We start from the raw sequence: 20,360 nt of genomic DNA, 5'->3' as shown, positions 1-20,360 counted from the left end.
TACAGGGCAAATACTTCAATGTTCATTCTACTTATTTCATGACACTTTTTAGATAGGGTTACAAGAAAATACACAATCACATTATGTAGAAATAGTGCAGCAAATGGACATTTTGTAGTCAAGTGATGCTCAGGTCACCCTAATCTGAAATTCTTTCACTTTTGCTGTTTAGGGATGGGAAGATAACTTCAGGATGCTTTCTCAAATCTTATAAATTGTTTAAAGATTCACATTAGATGAGGAGGATTTCCAAAAAATCTCCAAATTACTTCTTCCCACCCCCCAAAGAAGGAAGAGACAAAAACGTTAATCACATTTTCCTTTTAATAATGGTTTGTAGTCAAAAGTGTAGCTTTGAAAACCTCTAGCTTGTCTGTGAAAACCTGAATAAGCCGGCAGGGTGGGGTGGGGAGAGTGCATCCTCACTTTGAACAACATTACAGAACAACATTCTGTAAAACTGTGCATTGGACTATGTTTTTGAAGTTGCCATTACTAACACTGTAAATCAAATGTACCACTTTAAAAAGTCAGCTTTTGAAATCAGGTACATGGTATAGTATAGTACCCTACTTTGATTCAAGGAGGAAGGACACACTTAATATAGTAAACAAAACATAAAAAGTAAACAAATCTTAAGAAATCACTAAGAATATATAATTCAGATTATCATTAATATTTAAAACTATTAAAAATAAGTTTGCCACCTTACCACATTTTACTCTTTCCTACTCAGGTATTTTCCCTCTGTACTATTTTCTCTCTTTAAAAGAAAAAAAATTGCCCAGTCTCTAAAGTTTCTGATCTTTGTACACACATTTCCACTGTGTTGAACCACCATTTTCATAGTGAACATTCAATCCATTCTATTTTCTTAGGAGAAGGCAGACTTTTAATTTTGGTTTTCAGAAAGATGAACCAATAAAAATACAACTGATAGGAGAGTTTAATTCTTCCTCAGGAAGAGAATACATTTGTCCTACAATGGGTTTGTAAAATCTTCCAAAGGTACCCCCTACCACCATTACTCCACCCCATTCTTCTGATCATTTGTTTTGCCTGAAAGCAAGATGGCAATCTTATTTGAAAAGGAAAGCCAGATTTCTCAAAAATAACTTAAAAGAAAAAAGAAAAATCATTTTATATAAAGCAGCAAAAACATACTTTCCTCTCTGCAGAAAGAAAAATGTTAACAAGGAAACACACCAATGTAAATGTATTGTTCATAAATTTTTGCTAAATTTAATTTCACAATAAAGTCAAGATTAATTTCATGACTATTGCTTAACCTCATTGGTACTGTCAGGAGAAGATTCTTTGGCATCTTCAGTCTCTCTTGTATTTTCTTCTTGATTTAGATTTTCAATCTCAGATTTGGTCCCATTAGGTATAGAGTTTTCACTATTTACAAATCCATTTTCTGTGACTTCTCTATCAGTGATAGCTTCTTCAATCTTTAAGTCCTCCTGCACCTCACCCTCATCCTCCAGGTTCCTGAGGACAATTGGGAGTCTAGAGTCTGCCACGGTGTTCTCTAACAAGGCAATATTGCTCTCTTCATATTTGGGAAGTGGGGCACCTTCCTCCATCTGTTTGCAATAGTACTCTTGGTTGGCAGCTGCACTCTTTACGGCTTTTTCCAAAATCTCTTTTTCTCCTAAGCGCAGTTTGATGGCCATTGTTGCATGAAAGGTAAGATCATGGTTCGCCAAGAAGGATTTATCTTCCTGGAGAGGGGATGAAGGGAGGAAAGAATAATCAAATCCATTAAAAAGAGACTAAACAATGCACCAGTACAATCCAACAGAGAACTTACATGATTTTAAAACAATTATGCAACAAAAAGGGTGTGGTGGTATAAGGCTGTATGTGTGCAAAAAGTACAACTAACTTTTATATAGTGCTTCACATAGATACAGCACTTGATGGTCACTCTAACCCAGTGACACAGCTATAGCAGTTTACAGAAGAGGAAAGTGAGACGAAAAGAAGTTAAGGGACTCGCTGAAGGTCACATGCTCATTAAGTTAAATGGTCGAGTTGGAAAATGAATCCAGGTGTCTGACTCCATGTCCAGCATTCTTGCCACTGCCTCTCAAACTTTAAGTTAGTGGCTCAGAGACAAACAATTCAAGCATAAACAAGAACTTCTACTCAGAGTGACATTTCAAAAAGAAATGAGAGGATTAATAAAAATCATTTCTACTTTTGTCTTTTAGTCAACAATGTTAATACAATTTTGAATCAAAACTTTAAACAGAAATAAAACTGAAAGTGCTGAATAATGATTTGGGTAAAGAACTTTTGTAATTTGTATTAGTATAACGATGATATAAGAAGTAGTCCTAATTCTCAAAGAACTTACACTCTAGTAGGGTGGATGAGATACCACAGAATGTATTCAGTATAAAGCAGAGGTCTAAGACCTTCTTGTGAAACTCAAATATAAATAGCACCACTAAGCCACAGACAAGGATGTCTGTGGGTTGCATACTGACTTACAAAACCATATGTAAATAGTATCTTTTTTTGTTGTATTTTATTTTATTAAATATTTCTCAATTACATTTTATTCTCAGGAGTGTTGCCCATCACATGGAGCCTATAGGCTATGTGTTTGACATCTCTAGTCTAAAGTATTATAAGAAATAAGAGGAGGAAGAAATCACTTTCAGTTGTTAATCAAGCTTCAATCACCACCACTCTTTATTAGGTATCTATCTATAGTGCACTGTTAGGCACTGGAGGATACAAAGCAAAATAAGATATGGTCCCCTGCCTTCAAGAGGCTTACAATCTAGTAGTAATATGGCAAAGTGAAAACCAACATACAATTAATAAGAATTACCTCAATAGTCGTTTTATATGTTTTTAAAAGAAGGGAGGCTCTGGCTTCAAGGAATGTCCAGAGTTTGACTTCATTGTCCCAGCTAACAGGAAATTCAGAGTTACCCAAAGTGAAGATTCGATCAATTGCATGTTCTCCTATCAAATGTTCTTTTAGCTCTTCTATAAGAAATAGAAAGAAAGGATAAACTGTTAATGGGGAAAACAGTTCAAGTATTAATTTCAGTAACTAACATACCCTTAGAAAATATCTTTTCCAATCATGCCATTTTCCCTTGACTTTCCCACTAGGCATGCTCACCTGACCGTGATGTTTCTATACTCTCCACAGTGGTAATGACAGTTTAACGTTTTAGGTGAGGAAAATAAGGTGTAAGTCTTAATTTTCATTTCTGTTTAAAAATAAAGTTACCAATACCTTCACATCCAACACTCCCCACATATCTTATTTCTAATAAAGGACACTGTGATCAATGAGATTGTTTCAGAAGCCATTTTTTATAATTGTATATATGTACACCTCACATTAACAATGCCCTACTATTATCAAATTTTACCTAGGGCAAAATGTACTACAGTTGCAATGACTTCAAAGCCAAAGCTAATTGCAACAAGTCCCAAAAGGCTTCAAATTTTAAATCTGCATGAAACAAATTCTGATGTGTTGACTTGACAAATCAGCTCCTTTACCCTTAAATAAGTAATTCCCCAAACAAAAACAATCAAGAAAATATCCCATGAAAACCTTACTCAATGAAAATTTGATACATCTCACTCATAAGAAATTTAAATACAAATCACAAGTAAATGAGTGAATGTCTAAATTACACCTAAATATATTTCACAGGAGGAGGAATTCAACCCAACTGCTGTAGGCATATTATTTCCAAAAGACCAAAATGTGCCTAGCCTATTCATACCAAGAAATTCACTCAAGCTTCATTTGTAATTATGAGGACAGTTTCTCTTTCAAAGCAAAATGCCCCACAGCTGTCCTTATTTAGAATTTGAAATAAAGAACTTTTGTTGTCAACAACACAAACTTGTATTAGTATCAGAAAGATCTTCTCAAAGACCAGAGTATGTGACAATTAAATCTCCTTATCCTACATATGAAAAATAGACAAATTCTACTGAGCTAGAAAAGTATTCCAAATAATTGTTTTTTGTGGTGAGGGGAAATAAGAAAAAAATAAATCTGTTGATAGTCCATGAGAAATTTCATTGTGTACACTTTTATCAAGCATCATTAGAAGTTCATGGTAAGAAGATTTTTCTCACATCATAAACAGATCTTTTATACCATTTTGTTATACCTGTCTTAGTATACTTATCTTTTGAAGGGTAGAAGAAGTGAAATTAAAGAATCAAAATTCATCAAAAGAAAACTGAATCCATTATAGTCACCTATGCATGTCATCTTAGCTTCCTTTCCTCCCCCTCTTAAAATTCATGCTTTTTGATAGGAGTATATTTTATTCATCTTTGAGTCCTCTTCTACACCTTTTATCCCAAACTCTACCCAAGCGCTAGGAACTTCATACAGTGCCTTGCTACATGGATACATTCTACTTTTAACAAGAAAAGCCACTACCTAAAGTTTTATATAAAATTGCTACTTCACAGGGAAAATAACCTGAAATCAGTGTAATGTTTGTCTAAGAAAATGAAAAATGAGCTTTTTTTATAGCAATAGAAATATGTAGAAATCAAACTGGATCATATGACTTCACATTCTTCCCTGATTTTAATACTCCACAAAAGCTTAACCAAATACAAATGGAGGGTCAATAGTCAACTACTGGTATAACAAGAGTTTGACTCAACTTATACCAACTATCAATCCCTCTTTCAGCCCAGGATACACTAAATTATAGTCACAATGAAGGGGAAGAAAACAAGGTGATATCAAGATCTACCAAGAACACTGTTGAAATGAATTAACAGCTTTTCTGTTTGTCATATATGTAAATGGATAACAATAGATCACTTCATTCTGCCTGGTAAATCTTTTAATTTGTCAACTACATTAAAAATGTATTGCAATATATTTACTTCTACTCTGTATTCTTTGAGTTCCTACAAATATGTTGATGGGCTATTCATACACAAACCTTCATCCCCATAGAGACCAGTTACCTTCATTTTTTTCCAAAGCCAAAGACTAAACCCTTAACCTCAGCCAGACATTGTCCAAATGTGTCCGGGAAAAACAAAAAAAGTGTGGAATAAACTGTTATGAGATTATCACCAGTACTGGACAAACAATATGAAGAACATGCAGAAAAATGCTGAACTGGGGAGTCGTTGACCTTGGCTGGAGTTCTAGCTCTGTCCCTTAACTTCTCTGACCCTCAGTTTCCTTATCCGTATGATGGAAACAATAAAATTTGCATGACCTACTTTATGAGGCAGTGGTAAGAGAAGAGTTTTGAAACCTGTTAAGTGCTAGATATATAGGAGAATCATATATAAAATGCTAGTTTTATGATTGTTAATAATTGCCATTTATATAGTACTCTAAAGTTTGCAAATTGTGTTACCCACATGATTTTATTTGAGCCTCATAACAAGTCTGTAAAGTGGATCCTACAGATATTATTATCCTCATTTTATATATGAGAAAACAGAGATAAGTAAACTTGTCCTTGATCTCATGGGTAGTAATTATCAGAATTTGAATCCATGACTCCCAAATTCAGCAATCTATCCACTACACTATGCTGCTTCAGCACTTTTTTTTTCCCTGAAGAAACATGTTTGTCAGTCTTCTAATTAAAAATTAAAAAATCAGCATAGTCTTGAAAACTTTGAAGTAATTTATTTTTAATTGCCTTGGGAGCAAATGAAGATGAGAAAAATGTGCTACTTTAAAGTTCGTAATGGTTAATTACAGAGAGCACAAGGGATTTATAGTCAGATGACCTTGGTTCAACTCTAGTGTTAACTGCCTTTTGCAAGCCTGGACAGTCACTGTCTATGAGCCTCAGTTTCATCATCTATTAAAAAAAGAAGCACCAGGACCAGATGATGTCTAAGAACCTGCTTAGCTCTAAATTCTGTGATTCCACATTAAGTAAAATGAAAAATGGAACCAAACTTCAAATATATGATACATTGTCATTCTACTTAACCTGAAGCTATTTGAACAGACTACTGATTTCTGCCTGCTCCCAGATGAGAGGAAATGGTCATCTTTAGGCAAGAAGGGCATAAGCCAGATATTCCATTACAAAGTTCAGGGAAGGGAAATAGGTGCCTACACTTGAAGACAGAGAAAATCTTCCTCATATCTGAGTTTTAGAACTGAGGGTCAAAACAGAGGTCACTGGCAAATAAGAGACTTATGATGACTTTCCAAGTCCTAATCAATTGTCTATCAATACATATACCAGCTTTAAGATAAAAATTCATTTATATTGTCAAAATATTTATTTTTATCCAGGGAATTTGGCAATGAAAAAAATTCAGACATCATTATTATATGCTATAATAAATTTCCTACGTCTGTCTAAATTCTCTGGTTGTATCAAAATGAGACTTGAATTAAGATAGCTGTAAGCTAAAGTTCAGCATAGGGTCCTGAACACAGTTAGTATATTTAAAAAATTGCTAAACTGGATCCAGGAAATCTTTTTGTTCTAGAACAGGAGTTTTCAAACTTTTTAGGTAGCCTGAAGCCCTTTGCCTGACTGGTGAAAACTATGAACCCTTTCTCAGAATAATATGCCAATGCATAAAGATATATAAGATCACAAAGGGAACCAATTATTTTAAAAATAAAGTTACCAAAATACTAAAAAAAGAAAGTTGACAGACCTAAGGTTTGGAGAAACTTCTATGGCAAAACTATTCACTGTAACAAGATTTGCTCCAAATGAATACAAAGCTGTCTAGCATTATACTTGCTTAAGAAAAAACTCAGATTCAAAACTTAGAATTACAAAATGAAATTGCATATTTGTTGCCAGTTATTAATTGGTGAAAATAAAGATGTCCTATGGCCACCTGACTGTTAAATTTCTTTGACTTACTAAACTTAAAGTGATGTCCAAGGATTCTTTTTAAAGTACAGGTTATGTGGTTCTAATGAGATTTTAAAGCACATCAAGATATCATGTTAACATGTAAGCTATGAATGTGGATTTGGGAGACACCTGAAATTATCATAATTATTGTAATAAAAGTACTCAGATTTATAAAGTGCTTTAAGATTTACAAAGCACTTTCTCCACACTCTCTGAGGTAGGTAGTGGTAAATAAATAAATAAAAATGATAAAAATAGTTGCATTTAGCACTTCAAGATTTGCAAAGGGCTGTATATTTATTATCTTATTTGATCTTCACAACAGCCCTGTTATTATTACCTCCATTTTACAGAAGAAACTAAGGCACAGGGGGCTGCAACCTGGCTAGAGTCACACAGCTAGTAAGTGTCTGAAATGGAATGAGAAGTCAGGTCATCCTGACTTCAAGGGCAGCACTTTTATCTACTGTGTCACCCAGATATCCAGGTGATACAAGCGTTATTATTATTCCCAGAACAGATAATAATAATACCTAACATGTCAGTTTCAAATTTTGCAAAGTACTTTCATGTACATTATTCTCATTCAAATTTCACAACCCAATGATAACCCAATGTGGTTATCATTATTCCAATTTCGTATTGGGATAACAAAAAAGTTGAAGAAACTGAAGCTAGGAGAGATTAAGGGACCTATCTCAGGTCATATACTTAGTGAGTGCCTGAGGCAGGGCTGGAATTCAGGCCTTCCTGAGGCCAGGTGCAGGGCAAGTGGCTCTTCTCAGGTCATATGGTTACTGAGTGGCCAATGTGGGGCTGAACCCCAAGGCCTCCGACTCCAAATCCAGGATTTTTTCTACTATACTCAGTTACATCATTTATAGAGCCAACATATAAGACAAATATTTGTGTAATAGAATTGTAGCAATGTTTGCAACACAAGGACTTCAGTCAATGAAACATTTTCATTACAACTTTTCTGGGTATCCTGGAACACTTTGCCTGACTGGTGACAACTACGAATCTTTTCTCAGAATAACGTGTCTTAATACATTAAGTTCTTTTGTCTCTAAGGATGCCACTTCTCTTTTTCTACAAACTGTCTTCGTTTTAAAGCACTTCTAACTTTAATTGGCAAATCTATTTTCTTCACACTTCCTGAAAAATTCTTTTTAAGTCAAAAGGAATTTTTCTGAAACAATTTACCTTCAGTCATACAGAATACTCGAAGGAAGGCCAGAAGTTGGGCAGAGATGGGAGGCTCAGTAAAGTGCAAGGCAAAAACACTGGAACTAATAGAAACAGTAAGCAGAGATCAGTCACAGCACTGTAGTTATTGACTCCAAAGCAAAATTCCTTTAATTTATGATACGTGTGGTTTTCATCTAGGAGAACTAAGAGGATGGATGAGTCATACAAGTCTGAATTACAGTAGAACAAATTTCAAATCTTTCAAGCAGGAGTGACAGTATTGGGAAGAGAACCTTTGCCGTGACCTTTGTGAATTTTTGTTATATACTAATACAGTTTTAATTTCAATTTGCATAGACCAGATTATAGACACAAATATAATAATTAAAATTCTGGCTTTAAATATACTAACAATTTATAATTAGTATTTTCATCATTAATCAAATATTGATAAGCTCAACAGAAAAAGGTTCATATAATCAATTTCAATTAAGGATGATTCCTCTACTATATAAAGAACAATAAATCATAATTCTCATCTTTTTTTCATCATCTTATACTGCAGAAAAAGTCAAAAAAATTTAACTAGAAATTCTTGAAATGACTAAAAGTCCTTCATTATGGCCAGTTCAGCATAGCAGATAATGGAGGAAAAGAATTAAATGAAACAAATTGATCCACATGATTAACCTTTTCAAAGTGAAAGACACAGGTGATACTTAAGTACTTATTTAACTTAATGAAGATTTCAGTGCTATATTCCCTGGAACTCACTGTGAATGTTCCCAATAACTATGTTTATCCAAAACATTAGTAAATTACCACACACCTAAAATGCTTTGGATCTGCTAGGTAGTAGGCATAAAAGGATTAAGACAAACTAATGAGGAGCAGTTTTATTAGCACCTCAATTAAATACTATGCAATTGGAGATATTTCAAGTTATCAGAGGAAAAGGCTGACCAGTCTTTTTACTTACGTTGGGATGCCTGCTCGAGCCAAGACTTCAGCTTTCATTGCATATAGCCTGTCACTTTTGCTCACTCCGAGCTTTATTTTCACTCTGTCATGTGAATTATTGTCAAAGAAAAAACCACTGTGGATCACAAACTCTGCATTTGATCGGGTGCCATAAAAAATGTAAATCTAAAAGGATGCAAAAAAAAAAGGAAGGCTCATAAAAAAACTTAACACCTGTTTAGTACAGACTTGAGGTATAGTATTACTTCTTGTAAATTTAGCGCCACTTTACATTAATGAGCAAAATGTCTATAAAGTTCTAATCCAGGAGCAGGGAATAAGAACAAAACCAACATCTCTCAATTGGTAAAGGTAGGGGCCCTGGTTCTTCTCCTGAACAGAGTTTGGAGCCCTATGCCCCTGGAACCTACTTCCCTAGGACCCCATGACATGGAAGAACCTCCCACTTTGCCAGGTGTTAACAAACCCATTGAAGAAAATAAATCTAAGCTTTCCAGTACTACCACAAATACCCCATGTACAGTGTCACAATCTTCCATTGCTACTCAGTAACCAGTGGGGAAGAATGCTGATACTAAATCTATCCCAAGCACCAAGTCCTTCCCCTTCACCAATACTGAACCCAGGAAAATAGGGTCCTGGCTCCTCAGAGGACTGGATTTAGAGGCCTCTTCACATAGGAAGCTACTGCCTTGTGCAGAAGTAGTACCTTTTCTGCACCATGTCTCCTGTTCCTCTGAGGAAATAATAACACTCCAGTCTTCTACTAACCCTGAGTGCTCTGGTGGATGGAGATACAACATATTCTGCCCTGTGCCTGCTAACTCTGTCTGAGAAAACTTTATAATCACTGAGCACCTAGGTGTATAGCAGCCACAGTTAACACTCAGACCCTGCTGTAACACCTAGACTTTCCTTTACCATTACTATACTTAGGAGCATGGAGTTCCACCCAAGACTCTCAGAGACTGTATCTGGAGACCTACTGGCCTGGGAACCTACTGCTATTTATGGAAGCATTATTTACTCTGTCCCACTAGCTTGAGAAAAATGGCTCAGCCCTCATACTATAATCAATGTTTATTCAGACATTAGGCCTCTTACCACCACGACCCTACACTGGACCATGACCTCTGGCATCAGGAACAACTGGGTAATAAGTATATGCTATCTTTTGAGTGTACATCATTCTTCCACCATGAGAAAATATAATAGTGCCAAGTGTAAACTCAGTCAGATTGCTGGAGTGCCAGTCATGAGGTGTTGCCTCCCTCCCTTCTTCCCTAGTTTTGGGAGACAGAAGAGACTCACAACCATTTTCGGGCATCATAGTACCCTGCACGGTGATAGCCCTGCTCATCTAATGCTCTTCTATCCTTCATCTTCCACGGGATACTTGTTATTTTGAGTTATCCATTTCCCAGGTGAAAACTTTCTTCCTCTGTTTTTCTTTCCTGCTCTCTCATCTATCCATCGCAGCTCTCCCTTTGCTATGTCTCTACCATCCTCAGTTCCCCTCTTCTACTCTGCTTTCTGGAACCTCTATTCCATTGCTAACAAATTTAATTTTGTCTTAAACCTCTTATTCACACACTCTTTTCATGGTCCTGTACCCACAGAATACACTGTATCTCTCTCTAGGACTAAGTACATCTCTTGGTCTCATACCCCAAACCAGTCACCCAGAGCCAGGAGGAGGAGGAGGGAGGAGGAGCTGACAAACTTTTGTTTCACTTCTTGACCCTTCTGCTGCCATCACTCAATGATTTCTCTTCTTTTGAGGTTCACTTCAATTATCCATATCAGTCTATGGAGATCCTTGTTACAGTCATCTCTGGTCTCCAGGTAATTCTTTCCTCTTTTCTCAAGGAATGGATTCAATATCTGGATTATAGTTTTTCCTCTCCATCCCAACCCCTGTCCTCTTCTGCTCCTATTGCTGCCATTCCAGGGATGATTATACCTTAGATCTTATTGTCACCCATAACTATGCTACCTCCATGACACAGAACTCTGACATACCCATCTCTAACCACACTCTCCTGTCCTATCTTGCTGCCTCTGCCTCACTACTCCTAAAATTATTCATCCCCTTTGCTATCTTCAGTACCTCCGCCCCTCATATTCTCTCAGAGCCTCTGTTCTGGACTCACTACCTTCCCCTTCAGTCTCAACCCTATGGTTGCTCAGTTCATCCCTTGCTCCGTTGTGTTTGCCAAACCTCCACCCAAGGATCCTTCCACTATCTGGTCTCTGTGCTTCTATACGAGTGCTGTTGATTGATAGAGAAGTCACACAATTACATTAACAGGTCCATTGCAAATCTGTGTTCTCTAACTTCCAGGGCCGACTCTCCAACATATTCCATGAAGTAGCAAGCAGTTCCAAATCTGCTTTAAGACCATTATACCACATTTTTACCCATCCTTCTGAATAGAGAAAACTTTTCCTTCTACTTTCCTGAGAAAATAGAAGTCATCCTTTCTTCTCCACTCCACACCTCAAAAGTCTTGTACCTCACACTTCCACTTGCCACCTCCCATTTTCCTATCCTTTGCTTTAGTTTCTGAGGAAGAATTGGTTCTTTTTCTTACCAAAGTCAACTCTTCTAGGTACCCTTAATCCCTTTCCTCCCACCCCATCACTTCCCCTTTCTTTTCTCCTGGGAGTTTGTCTCTTTGAGTATTCCTGCTCCCTCTCATTTTCAATCTCTCCTTATTAAGTGGCTACTTCCCCACTGTTTCAAATATGTCTCTATCTCCCCATTTAATAAAAGCTTTCATTTGACCCTGCTTCCTCCTCAAGCTATCATCCCACACTTGTTCTCCCTTTCACAGCCAAACTCCTAGACTGAGCTGTCTCCATTTTACACTTACTTCTCACATCTTTATATTCTGGCTTCTGACCACACTATTCAACAGAAACTACTCTCTCCAAGGTTGTGAATGATTTTTTAACTGTTAAATTTGATGGCCTATATCCTACTTGACTTCTCTATATCTTTTGACACTAGTGACCATCACTCTTTCAATTGGGGTTATAGCAACAGTCTTAAGTTAGTTTTACTTTTATAAGTGGTATATATTTTTAAGATCGGTGAAAATAAAGCAGGTTATACAGACACATATGCAATAACTGATTGAAAAAGATTACTTACTGAAACTCCCAAATTATTAAAGGGATTTAAATACTGAAACAAAACAGGAATAGATCTTAAGCTTCCTGTCTCTGTGCTGTATTTTTACAACCAGACCACAGTTTCTTCACAAATTAAAAGACATTCAATTATACTGCTAACAGGAAAGGGAATAGAATAAAACAATAAGATCAAAATTCCAATATTTATTTGGAGTTACACTGGAACAAAATTTATTCTTAGCTTAAATTGTTACAAATGTTCACTTTAGTCATATTTTGCTACTTGTTTTTAATGCGTATAGAACAAAATCCAATTCAAATCACACATTTATGCTCTATTCCAAAGACTGTTGGGTGTTGCAGTTAACACATGGTCTATATTGCAGGTATATTTTCACACAATTTTACATGTGAATTCATTACATGCAGTTTTACTGTGTGAAACATACCTGTTCTCCAGCATTAAAATCTTGCAGTGCAACACATTCACAACGATCATCTTCTAGGTTGTAACCAGTAGTAATCTAGTCAAGAAAAAAGAGAATAAAGCAAATTAATGAAGATATCTATAATTCCCTTTGTTTCATCAGTTTTGCCTTTTTCAGAAGAACTGAAGGTTTAACAATATCCTTCAGTATCTATAGACCTGGATATCATTCCTGAATATTTTCTAAAAATTGCCACGGTAAGTGCATAAAAGCTCTGATTAGTTGTATCTATGCTAGAAAATCTCATAGAAAAAATTTATTTGAAGAAAAAGAAATTCTCTAAGGAAAACACATTCCACAGATTTTGAGGAGGTTGTTCCAATCAAGAACAAAAGTTTATGACAAAGTACTCGCATTCATAGTCCATATCATGTGACACTGAATCAACAGGGTAAAAATTCTGTCAAACTCATCAATTGCCAGTGGATTCTTTTCTCTCAATAAAAGAATGGATAACTCTATCTCTCTGGGGAATACTATTTTTGGAGAACTTCAATTTACTTGCAAACAATCCTTTATCAGAAATTAGGTAATTATTCTGAGAGACCAAAGAGGGTTTTCTAAGGCAGTATACAGGGTTGAGAAAAGATTCATTCTATAACAGATACATATTTTATTCTGAAATCATGACAATAGGTCCCTTAGGTAAGTAAAAGAAATTAAAAAAAAATTAAAATGATAATTTCATTTTTATCATTATTGCATTCTTTTTGCCTACAATGCAAAGATTTCTGAGCACTTTACAGAGTAGCTCAACCTCCGAAATGCCCTTACATGAAACAGTAAAACAGTTCTCATCTAGACTATAGGTTCTTAGGTCTTCGAGAGCTGGGTCGACTAGGTCTGATAACTCAGTGCATCTCCCAAGCAATTAGTATGTTGTTAAGCAACCATCAGAAAGTCATCAGAGAAGCAGAACATCAAAGCTGGAAGGAATGATAGGGAGCATCTAGTCTGTTTATTTTACATATGAAAAAACTGGAATTTAGGAAGGCAAAGTCACTTGCATAGTCCCATACAGCAGGAAGAACTGGGATTGTAACTGAAGTTTCCTATTCCTTTGTCTTTCTAAAACCTGTATTTGCTGACAAACTCACTTCATAAATGAGTAATAAAAAAGTCTAAAAAACTCTGATTTGTGGAGGTGGTACATTTGAGGGTAATGGCAAAATAACACAGGCTTTTTTGGTTGGCAAATGTCTGGACATCCAGTTTGAGATTTCTGAAATGCAGTTGGAGATGTGACACTGGAGGTCAGCAAAGACACTGGGGCAGAAAAGGTAAATTTGAGAATTATCAGAATAAAAATGGTAATTAAATCCAAGGGAGCTGATAAGATCATGAAGTTAAGTAGTATAGAGGGAGAAGAGAAGAGGGCCCAGGACAGAATCCTATAAAACATGTATGTTTACAAGGCCTGATATGGAGGAAGATCCAGCAAAGTACATAGACATGGAGCAGTCAGATAGGTGAGAAAAACCAGGAGAGAGTGGTGTCTTGAAAACCTAGAGAGAAGAAAGTACTGAGGACAAGAGTGATCAATAGTGTCAAAAGCTGCAGAGAGGTCAAGGAGAAAGGGGACTGAGAAAAAAATCATTGGATTTAGCAACTAAGAGATCATTAGTAACTATGGAGAGAGCAGTGGTGGACTGATAAGGTCAGAAGCCACACTGTAAGGGGTTAAGAGAGTGAGAGGAGAGAAAGTATTCACCCATGACCTTTTCTAGGAGTTTAGCTACAAAGGGCAGAAGAGATGTAAGATGACAGTTAGTTGGGATGGAAGGATCAAGTGAGGGTTTTTTCAAGAAAGGGGAGACATGGGCATGTCTGTAGGCAATAAGGAATAAGCCAGTAGAGGAGAGACTAAGTGAAAGAATAGAGGTGACAGAGAGAGTGTGCTGGATGAACTGGGATAGAATGGGATCATTTGAAACAAGCCTTGGTAAGGAGTAAGGCCACTTCATTATGCAAAACAGGGGTGAAGGCAGAGAAAGTGGTAAAAGGCACGTGAGAAAGAGGGGAAAAAAGGAAAACAGTGAATGGTCTCAATTTTTTCAGTGAAATATATGAAGCAAGGTTCTCAGCTGAGAGTGGGGGGTGGAAAGGGGAAGCCATGTTAGCCTAGTGGAGGGATGAAAAGGCTTGGAAAAGCCACTGTGAGGAGTGGGATAGTGAGTTGATAAGGGAGGCATTAGTTGGGCTGTCTACCAGCAGCAAGGGCCCAGTTGAAATTGTGTAATATAAATTTATAATGGACACAGTCAGAATGGCTAAGTGACTTTCTCCACCTTCATCCAGCAGCACATGTGTAGACCTGAAGGCAACAAATGGTGGGAGTGATCCAAGGTTGAGGCTGGGGGGGAGGGGAAGGAAAGGGGGCAATAATCAGTGATATGACAAAAAGGGTTAGGAATTCAAGAGAAGAAAATAGTATAGAGTTGAATTTGTTCACCGAGGGGTCAAGAGAAGAGAGAGAGGATAGTGCAGAGGAGATAGCCTGAGAGACAATTGAGGAGTCAAGAGATGAGAGGTCACAGTGAGGATGAAGAGTAGGGTTTTGTAAGGGAAGAAAGGGAGAGATGAAAAGCCAATAAATTGAGGTTGGATACAGGGATTTCAGAATTCTTGAATGTGGAAGTGGTACATTTGTGGGTAATGGTAAGATCAATCAAAGGTATGATCCTCTTTGTATGTAGCTGAGGTGGGTTGGAGGACTAGCTCATGGGAAGTTAGGGTGTTCGAGACAGACAATATGTATACTGAAGTCCCCTAGTATGAGAGCAGGAATTGGGAAGGAGAGAGCTGTGTACTGAATTCACTGAAAAAGACTTGTAGGTCTGTAGACAAGAGCTACAAGGATTTTTAGATATGAATAGCATGAACCTCAAAGGAAGAATGATTACTGAGTGAGCATGGTAGGGAAGAACCAGAAAGTTGCAATGGAGAGTAAGGATGATTCCAACTCTCCCACCAATGAGCAGAGAATGAATGAAGATGCATTTAGTATTGGAAAGGGTGGCCAGCGAGGCTGTGTCTTCAAAAGGAAGCTAAGGTATAGTAAGAGCTAGATGAAAGGAGTGGAAAAAGAAAAAATTTAAGATGAAGAGACATTTCTTGCCTATGAAACTGGAGTTCCAGGGAACAGAGTAGGAGGGCCAGTTGAAATTAGGATGAAATTTTGGGGTGGGAAGGTTGAGGGGGTTGGGAATGAGGAATTGGGTGGTAGAGGTTATTAAATGAGGTTTAGATGATGACTGGCAGGAGTTCAGAGGCATTGGGATGTGAAGGGTATGACCAGGAATGAGAATGTTCATCACTGAGTGGAGGATGCCACTCCTCTACTCTCAAAAGACAGGCAGAGCAGGAGATGGGAGGCCTGAAGTCAAACGGAAGGTTGTTCTCCTTTGCACTGGAGGTTCTCTATAACCTAGCTGGGGAATTGGGCTAGCAGCAGGATGAAGAAGATCCCCTGTATTAGCATAGATGGAAATGGCTGCTTTGGAGCAGATGGAAGATAACCTGTCTGGTCCCCAGCAGCCTTTCCTCAAGGGAGAAGCAGCACCTAGCAGGAGATGGAGGGCCAGACATTTTGGCAATATTAAGCAAAGGTAGGTCAATCAATTTTTAACAACTGTATCAGATAATTAAAACACCAGATAAATAAATGTGTTTTCGCAAAAAATACAAGTATTGTGAACATCTAATTTACTTTCTCTGGTTTAAAAACACTATCTTAGCAATAAACTTTGAAAGATGGAATAATGTTTTTTCTCTTTAGTTCCCAGCACAGCCAATCAACATTGAGTCTTTGTGGTAACTATACATGCCAAGATCATAAGTATGGAGCGATTAAAAGGGGGGGGGGGGGAGAACTTGTTGAAGAGATGAATTCCTGACTAATAATAACTTCAGAAAGCTTTGGTTGCTAAGAGGCAATTGGAATACTGTAATGACAAAGGCTAGATTTCCACATATAACATTTTCATAGTAACATGCAAAGTTCGAACTACATCCCAAGTTTTGGTAAAAAAAAAAAAATTGTATCCAAACATGTATCAGTATAGAATCCTTTTCACTCTGATATGAAAGAATGAAATGAGTTTTAAAACAAAGAAGTAAGGGGCAATTGGAGTCAGTCAGTATTAATTCCCTCCCTGCTGAAGGCCGGATTTACAACAGTCTTCCAAATGAAGCAGTATGGAAGAAGGTGACATGGACTGAACTATCAGGTACAAGGGAATTTCCATTTCTCATTCAGAAGAAGCCCTGAGAACCAGCTGAAACAACTCTACTTTTCAGGAATACTACTGGATCACTTTCAAATTTGTCACTAATAGACAAATGCTGACCTTTTTCCATTTAGGAGTACCACTACTAGCATAGTTAACTTCAAATTAAAATGTTTTTTCTCATAGATTTCATATTTCAATGTTTTAATCATGTTAAGGAGGGAGCATGGGATAGTGCCAAGTCTAGGTCCAGCATGGTCTGGTTATGACTTGGGGAAGTCACCATACTCCCTCTAAATTGCAAATTTCTTCCCTGCAAAAATGTGGATGAGTATATTTTCACTCCTTACTTTATAGAGCTGTTAATGAGGAAAGCACTTTTTAATACAGAAAGCTCCAAAGAAATGTTAGCTTTTATTATTTTTGAACTATCTAAATTCCTCACATCCTTTTTAAAAGCTTGAAATTCCCAATTTAACACTATAATCAAATATAGACCTGACCACAGAAGACTTTTCAGAGAATCACTGATCAAGGTTGGAAGGGACATTGGGACTATCTAACTGAACCCCATGTGTTACTGGAGATTTTCCTCTACAATATTCCCAGATGTTTTTTAATCATTTTGACTTCTTGGCAATAGCATTCTGAGTTATGTACATGCTACTGTTTGCTTTCCTCTCACAGAACATTAGAGTTTAGGGCTGCAAGGGGCCTTTGAGATAATATAATAATATCACCTTATTTTACAGAGGAAGAAACTGAAGTCAAGAGTCACACAGTAAAATAGAAGACATGGGATCCGTCACATGAAGTTTCAGAGAATTACTACTAACTTTTGAGCTTTACTTCATTTTCTCATAGTTTTAACAATGTAGAAGAATAAGGTTAAACCAAACAGAGAAAGGCAATAGAACAAAAAAGACAAAAGAAAAAGGAGGAAAAATAGCAGGGAACACAATCATCGACACTGAAAAGTAAACACTGAACAGCTGACAGTACTCAGTTATAGGGAAGTTCTCCAATATGACGTGACCTCCATTGATAAGTCTAAGATATTATAAGTTTTTTCCTTAAGGGTTTCATTTACTTTCATTTACTCTTTGACCTGTTAGTTCTGGTCAAGTTCCATAACTGTACTAGCCTATTTCTTTACTTTTTCTTCTGCATTCCTAAGACCTAGAAAACCACATTCAAAGTGAAAGCTGGTCTGCCTTGATGACTATGGATTAATTATTATTTTCAATATGCAAAGAGAAGCCCTTGAAAAAATTCCTCTGTTAATTCTGCTTTTACTTTCTAATGGCCTTTCATTCTAGCTGGTTGAAATCCGACATCCTCAAATAAAAGAAGTGGTTATTCATATAACACATTTGCGTACTTGGGCTATGTGCATGTGGCCAAAACCACATGCAGAGTCTTCTTCTTTGCTTAAACTGGACAACCCTGAGAAAGGCAACTTCTTTTCACATAAGTTTAAGAGCAAATGAAGAATTTCTTTAAATCACTTCTGGTAGTTCGTGAATATAAATTTAAAAATTGTCTAAATTTTTTTATTCAATGCCTGAATAGCCCAGAAAAATGGTTCACACCACCCAACAATTTCAGAGGGCTGGTACATGTATTTTCTGAATGTTGTTGTTTTTGTTAACTACAGTTGGCTAACACTAGTTTCAGTCTGATGAAATAGACTAAATTCTTCCCTTTCTGCTTCCATAACCAGGTTTTTGGGACATTGCTGGAAGCAGACAGCGTTGCTGGGTTACAAATTTCTACCCACTCCCTTAGTGATAGTGAGGATAGAAATTTTAAAAAATCAGGCCAGATGCAAAAAAAAGAGAAATTCTGGTCAACCAGGATAATTTTGCCTTTCACAAACATTATTTTCTTAGGAAATCACTGTTAACATTGCTAATCTACAACCTCAGAAGGTTATACTGAAATTTATCAAAGTAAAATCAGCAAAATGCCATTTTCATATTTGAAATAATGGAAATTATTCTTAAAGGTGGGAAGGGCTTTATTTATTTTTTGAGAAAAATATGTAGGAGAAACAACCAGAAGGAAGATGTCAAATGGCATACCTTTGAAATATCAGTGATGTTCTTGGCAAGGATTGAAACCAAATGATGTACTGATTTAGTTCAGGTTTGGTTTGGCAAATATTTTGATACTGTCACTTTGTTCCAGTTAAAAAATTTTAGAAAATATGTGACTTTTGTTACTGGTCCAAACTGGTTCATTATTTTTATTTATGAATCCTTTTTTTTTTTTTAAGAAAAAAGTAACACAGACACTAATACACATTTGAAAATTTTAACAATCTAAACTGAAAAAACATGTACTGGATTTCAAATGTCTCATTGAAAAACAATTAAAAACACAATACAGAAAATTATTTAATAACTCCCACAAATAATAAAAATGTCAGTTCTTTATTATGGTTAATTATGTGAGCAAATTTCAAAATTAATGCAAATGCATAATTTGGGGGGGAGTAGAAACCTTTGTTTTCCCATCTAATTACTTTGATTTTTCAGGATACCTGTTGATATGCCTTTTAAAATTTACAGTGAGATTTCCTTATCATGTATTTGACACACACTTTAAAATTATGGAGACATTTCTAATTTTGTTTTGCTCTCTATAAAATTCTTTTAAACAAGATTTTCAATTTTGTTCATGTTGTTTCTAAAAGAGCAAATGATACGTAATAAAAGAAATCTATATATGCCACAAGAATGCGTTTCAGAAATGTCTGAAAATTTTCTGCAATAAGTTACCATTTTACTCATAAAGAACAATAGTCGAGTTCTCCTCTGCCCTATAATATTCACCTGAGCACAAAAAACTATTAGTTATGATGTTCTTTTGTTGTGGTCTAAGTGAAACAAATAAACAAAAAAACCAATTTAATTGCCTTGATAATACCATTCCTAAAAATTCATAAGTCTGTCTTATATCACAAATGTCCCCGATTAATCTAATGATACCAAATGGAACCAGGAATCAGGCCAAGAGGAACTTCACTTCCCCAACCCTAATATCAATAACAAAAAATAATAGCTCTTTCAACAGAAATGTAGAAATATTTAATAGTGTGACATAAAGAAAGTGTAGGGGGCAAGGAAGCATCTCCATGAAAACAACAATGAAAATGGATAGAAAGTGAAGAAGAAAGAACAGTGGAGGGGAAAAAATAAAAAGGGCTAAAAAGAAAATTCTCAAACTACAATAAACTGTTTTTGCAAAAAAAAAAAAAGAATGTTAGCTCAGTTTGTAGGATAGTAAAAAGTTTAATATTGATGCTCAGTGGTTCATGGTTGACACACAAAGAGGTATGTGTATTTGTGTGCATGTCTGTGTATGTGTCTGTGAGATGGGCAGGAGGAAAGAAATTTTTAAAAACATGAAAAAAGGTCATTAATTTTAATAATAATTTAGCATTTTATTGAACC

The 20,360-nt window shown here is 36.2% G+C and overlaps 1 protein-coding gene across 2 annotated transcripts in view; it reads right to left on the bottom strand.

Annotated features, from left to right (window-relative positions):
- Window positions 1-306: 306 nt before the first annotated feature.
- Window positions 307-20,360, bottom strand: part of SETD3 (SET domain containing 3, actin N3(tau)-histidine methyltransferase) — a 127,263-nt gene continuing 107,209 nt past the window's right edge. For both annotated transcript variants that reach the window (XM_072630266.1, XM_072630267.1), the window contains 5 exons: window positions 12,635-12,709; window positions 9,046-9,212; window positions 8,082-8,167; window positions 2,849-3,009; window positions 307-1,727 (listed from right to left, as the gene is read on the bottom strand). In XM_072630266.1, coding sequence (XP_072486367.1) covers window positions 1,278-1,727; window positions 2,849-3,009; window positions 8,082-8,167; window positions 9,046-9,212; window positions 12,635-12,709 — 939 coding nt within the window. In that variant the 3' untranslated portion in view covers window positions 307-1,277. The remainder of the gene's footprint in view (window positions 1,728-2,848; window positions 3,010-8,081; window positions 8,168-9,045; window positions 9,213-12,634; window positions 12,710-20,360) is intronic.

Source organism: Notamacropus eugenii, chromosome 1, assembly GCF_028372415.1.
Source record: "Notamacropus eugenii isolate mMacEug1 chromosome 1, mMacEug1.pri_v2, whole genome shotgun sequence".
In the NCBI taxonomy this organism is placed as follows: domain Eukaryota; kingdom Metazoa; phylum Chordata; class Mammalia; order Diprotodontia; family Macropodidae; genus Notamacropus; species Notamacropus eugenii.
This window is presented reverse-complemented; position numbering and strand designations above follow the sequence as displayed.